This window comes from Phaethon lepturus, unplaced genomic scaffold (assembly GCF_000687285.1).
Source record: "Phaethon lepturus isolate BGI_N335 unplaced genomic scaffold, ASM68728v1 scaffold29013, whole genome shotgun sequence".
NCBI lineage: Eukaryota > Metazoa > Chordata > Aves > Phaethontiformes > Phaethontidae > Phaethon > Phaethon lepturus.
In genome coordinates, this window is record NW_010527452.1 from 828 (window position 1) to 5,841 (window position 5,014).

General features: G+C 60.2%; 1 protein-coding gene across 1 annotated transcript; it reads left to right on the forward strand.

Moving 5' to 3' along the window:
* Positions 1-239: 239 nt before the first annotated feature.
* TMEM132E (transmembrane protein 132E) lies at positions 240-4,965 on the forward strand. The gene is made up of 5 exons (XM_010283388.1): positions 240-272; positions 2,040-2,245; positions 2,859-3,138; positions 3,220-3,411; positions 3,937-4,965. Exons 1-5 carry the CDS (start codon positions 240-242, stop codon positions 4,963-4,965), a joined length of 1,740 nt encoding a protein of 579 aa, XP_010281690.1.
* The last annotated feature ends 49 nt before the right edge of the window (positions 4,966-5,014 follow it).

Consider the following 5,014-nt stretch of genomic DNA (forward strand, 5'->3'; position numbering starts at 1 on the left):
GCCTTGTGGCCTCAGGGACTGTGTATGTGTTGAGGGACACGCGGGGAACGGAAGGGCCACCTCTGCTGCCAGCGATGCTCAATGGGAGATGCTCAACCTCAACTGCTATGTGAACCTTTCTTAGAAGCCCACCATCCACAGCTGCTTGAGGACCCACCAGGAGGAAGTCGGCTCAGTGGGGCTGAGCCTCGGGGACTCTGGTCACCCACAGCCACCGCCGGGACCCCTGGGTGGCCGACATGGTGTCCCACCAGCCCCACTCCTTGGAGAAGGTGTGTCCCCTTGATCCCACGCTTGAGGCCGTGCCAAGCGGGGAGCTCCTGGATGCAGAAGTGGAGCCGGCGGTGCCTTGGCTCGGAGCCCAGGCAGACCTCAGCCTCTTGCTTCCCGATGCCTTGCTGCGAATCCGGGAAGTTTCTCTGCACAAGCATGCACTTCATTTAAAAGCTAATCTGCAGTCACTCCATCATCAGGACAGGCCTGATGTGCTGGGATTTTTTGTTGTCGTAGTTTCAACCCCACCAATTGCAAAGCAAGTGGTCCCCAGAAGAAGATGCTGGGGGGATTTATTAGCTAAGGTAATGCAAGCAGCAGCCCATCATGTTTATTGTGATAAATGACACAATATCCAGAGCGCTCCTTTGCTGGAGGATTTGCCCAGGAGCCCCATCTTTATTCAGACGCTGCCCCACCAGAGATGAGGTTGTCTTTTCAGACGTGCTGAGCTGGTATCTCTGACAGGAAGACAAGGAACAAACCCTCCTGCATTGCAATTGCACTTCCCTCCCGTGCCCGGGGAGCGGGGACGTCCCAGCGAGCCCAGGTCCTGGGCTCTGCCTCCTTCAGCAGTCCTGGGCACCACGGGCACCTCGCGGTGGGCTCCCACAGCCGAAACATGGAGCTCTTGTAGAAGTCAGGCCCTGCTCGTGGGCTTGGAAATACAAAGTTCCTGCAGCTGAATGACCACAGATGCCCAAAGATAAGATGGGGACAGAGGCAGCGATGCTACCACCTCGGCTGTCAGCTACTGTGCAGCGTGGACTCAACTCCTTACCAGCCATCAGAGAATCCACGTGGGAGAGCCCCTTGCTGGAAATAAGCCCTTCTGCGCTGCTGAGATGCTTCGTGCGTCTGAGAGCGCAACCGTGCTGCCGGCTGAGCAAACAGGTTTTATTTTTCTGCAGCAGCAAACAACTCGGATGCAATTCCTGACGGTGCCGGGGGTGGAAGGGGGTCGGGGCTGGGCCACGGGGCCGCTGCAGATGAGAGGTTGGAGCCTCCCCAGCCTGGCTGCCTCCTCCCACCCTCGCTGGGAAGGACAAGGTGCTGTTGACTCCGATGGCCAAAGCTGAAACGCGGGCGACGCTGCAGTGGCATCCTCTTAGCTCCTTAATTGGCTCGGGTCGGCCGGTGAGAGGTGGCCCCTGCAGGATGTATTCATTTTATAGCAAATTTAACTAATGGCATTTGCATAAATGTGAATTAAAAGAGAGAGAGAGAGAGAGAAGATGAACGTGAGGATTCAGATGGACTCTGGGAAGCTCTTCCTGGGGTTAGCAGGAGGGATGGGGACGAGGCACCGGTGGGTACCCGCACACGGGCAGGCGGCTGGTCCGTGCTCACTGCCTGTGCCCTCTGGGCATGGGTGGAGGAGATTTTGGGGCAAATGTCCAGGATGAGCGATTTGCAACATCTGTGAAGCACCCGTGGGTGCCTCTAGCTCAAGCGCGGTAATGGGGTACTTCGGTGCGGGGGCCGAAGGAGCTGAAGCACCAAATGAAGGTGCCTGTAAGGGCTGGCAGAAGAGCTGGATGGGGGGGAAATACATGTTATGGCCACGGTGTGTGTGGGTCCACACCTCTGAGCAGGGACCTTGGGGCGGAGAGAGCACCCCTGCTGCTGGGCCACCTTTAACCGGGTGAGTGCTGGGTGGCATTCTGCTCCTCTGGTGTTCCCCACCCTCCAGGCAGCCTCCTGGTGGGATCTCTGGTGTGTCTGCGGGAGCGTTGCGACCCCCCCACCCTCCCTTCTCCCCCCAGGTCTCCAGCAGCTGCGACTATGTCTTCGTCAGCGGGAAGGAGTCGCGAGGCTCCATGAGCGCCCGGGTCACCTTCAGCTACGAGCACCTCTCTGCCCCGCTGGAGATGACGGTGTGGGTGCCCAAACTGCCGCTGCACATCGAGCTCTCGGACGCCCGGCTGAGCCAAGTGAAGGGCTGGAGGGTGCCCATCCTGCCGGACAGGAGGTGGGTGCTGCGGAGCCACCGCACCTGGGGCTGGAGAGGGCAAGGGGAAGGTGGGCGTAGCGGTCTAATTGCCTTCTTCAGCTACTTAATGAGGGGCTTTTAGAGGTGGTGGAGCCAGACTCATCTCGGGGGTCCCCAGTGAAAAGGTGAGAGATCATGGACACAGGTTGCATGTTTGTATGGAAGGAGGAAAATTTCACTATGAGGTTGGTCAAATGCTGGAACCGGTGGGGAGCACCCATACTTGGCAATGGTCAAAACTCTCCTGGATGAGGCCAGGAGCAGCCAAGCTCCAAAGGTAGCCCCGCTTTGAGGACTAGAGACCTCCAGATGTCCATCTCAACCCAAGATACCTTGTCCTCTCAGCTGGTTAAGGGGCGGAGATGCCAGTGACCTCCTGCCATGTGCTGCTAAAGCCCTCAGAGACCTCATGGGCAACAGGCATTTTTTGGCTGGGAGCCACCAGGTTTCTCCTGTGCTTGGGGAGACCCTGCCTTTCTCCCTGCCCGGCCACCCCTCTCCTTTCCAGGAGGGGCTGAAGAGCTGCGGCAGGAGGGAGCTTGGCAGCACTGCCCCATCCCGCCCAATCCCTACCCGCTGCCCCATCCCGCAGGTCGGCGCGGGACAGTGAGCACGAGGAAGACGAGGAGGAGCGGAAGCAGAGCCGGGGCTGTGCCCTGCAGTACCAGCATGCCACGCTGCAGGTCTTCACCCAGTTCCACACCACGGCGGCGGAGGGCACGGGGCAGGTGGTCACCATGCTGGGACCCGACTGGCTGGTGGAGGTCACCGACCTGGTCAGCGACTTCATGCGCGTGGATGACCCACGGGTGGCCCACATGGTGGACAGCTTCACGCTGGCCGGGAGGGAGCCGGGCACCACGCTCTTCAAGGTAACCCCCAGCCACCTTTGTCCCCTTCTCTTGGTTTGGCTGCGGGTGGCAGGCAGTGACGGGCACCCTCATCCCCTGCAGGTCGTGTCCCCGCTCATGGAGGCGGTACTGGGCGAGACGCTGGTGACGGTGGCGGAGGAGAAGGTCAGCATCACAGACCTGAAGGCCCAGGTGGTCTCCAGCCTCTCGCTGTCCCTCCACCCCAGTCCCGGCAACAGCCACACCATCATTGCCCGGACATCCGTGCAGCAGACCCTCAGCTTCTTCAAGCAGGTGAGGCCAGGGGAGTGCGCTCAGACCTGGGGGCCCACTGGGGGACTTGGGGTGGGGTGAGGGCTCCATCCGCAACTCCCCCCCTGCCTCCCAATCCTGTCCACAGTCATCCCAGGCCCCCACAGCTACTCACTGTCCTCCAGACACCCTGGTGAACCCCAAGGCACCCCAGAAACCTTCACGCGGACCTATGAACCAACCCTGCCTAGCCTGGGGACAGGACACAACCATGGGGACCAAGGGGTCTGGAAGAAATCCCACACAGTTCCCAGCCCAGCTGTGGTAGCCACACCTGGCACATTTGGGGCTGGGATTTGGGCAAGAATGGGGAAAACTGAGGGAAGAACAGGCAAAATGGAAAAGCTAGGTGATGGTTGGAAGGAACAAGATAGATGATGGAGGTATAAAGGGTGAATTGGATGGAGAGAAGGATGCAGAGGAGGAGGCATGGATGGAGGGATGAATGAATGGGCGCAGGTGGGACTGGCATCGTGCTGGGCAACGGTGCCTGTGTTGGTCCCACAGGAAGCGCTCCTGAGCCTGTGGATTTCCTACAGCGATGGCACCACGGCCCCCCTCTCCCTCTATGACCCCAAGGACTACAACCTGGTGGTGAGCAGCCTGGATGAGAAGGTGGTCTCAGTGACCCAGGACCGGGCATTCCCCTTGGTGGTGGCGGAGAGCGAAGGTTCAGGGGAGCTGCTGCGGGCTGAGCTGGTCATCTGTGAAAGCTGTCAGAAGACCAAGCGCAAGAGTGTGCTCTTCACAGCCTTGGCCAGCGTGCGGGTCCACTTTGGGTCCGAGGAGGATCCGACCTATGACTATGACCATGTGTCCAGCAAGCCAGGGCTGGTGGAGACAGGGGCGAGCACCACTCTGCGGGCAGAGGTGGAGAGGAAAGTGGAGCCGAGCGAGGACGGTAGGATGTCCAGCGCGTCTCACCCCACCGAGGACTTCCCCACTATCCCCACTGGCTTCGTCCAGGTGACCAGGGGGCTGACGGACCTGGAGATAGGCATGTACGCCCTCTTGGGTGTCTTCTGTCTGGCCATCTTGGTCTTCCTCATCAACTGCATTGTCTTTGTGCTGAAATACCGGCACAAACGCATCCCACCTGAAGGCCAGACCAACATGGACCATTCCCACCACTGGGTCTTCCTGGGCAACGGGCAGCCCTTGCGGGCTCACAGTGACCTCTCCCCTCAGCCTGAGAGCCCTGGGAACCCCCTGGAAAATGTCCAGCCCTGCTGCCACGGGGACCACCACAGCAGCGGGAGCTCGCAGACCAGCGTGCAGAGTCAGGTCCATGGTCGTGGGGACGGTTCCTCAGGGGGCTCCACGCGGGACCAGGGTGAGGATCCGCTCAACTCGCCCACCTCCAAACGGAAGCGGGTGAAGTTCACCACCTTTGCCACGCTGCCCTCTGACGAGCTGGCCTACAACTCCATCCCCATTGCTGATGAGGAGGACTTGGAGTGGGTCTGCCAGGACATGGGGCTGCAAGACCCCGAAGAGCTTCACAACTACATCCGCAGAATCAAAGAGATTGCTTAACGCAGGGGCAGAGGGGACGGGGCGGGAGGGAGGGGGCCGCCATGCCGTG

Bases quoted from the DNA above. Each gene is read 5' to 3' on its own strand.
- TMEM132E (XM_010283388.1), top strand. From the start codon at position 240: ATGGTGTCCCACCAGCCCCACTCCTTGGAGAAG. The intron at 273-2,039 runs GTGTGTCCCCTT...TTCTCCCCCCAG, and splicing joins AGCCCCACTCCTTGGAGAAG to GTCTCCAGCAGCTGCGACTA. The intron at 2,246-2,858 runs GTGGGTGCTGCG...CCCATCCCGCAG, and splicing joins CCCATCCTGCCGGACAGGAG to GTCGGCGCGGGACAGTGAGC.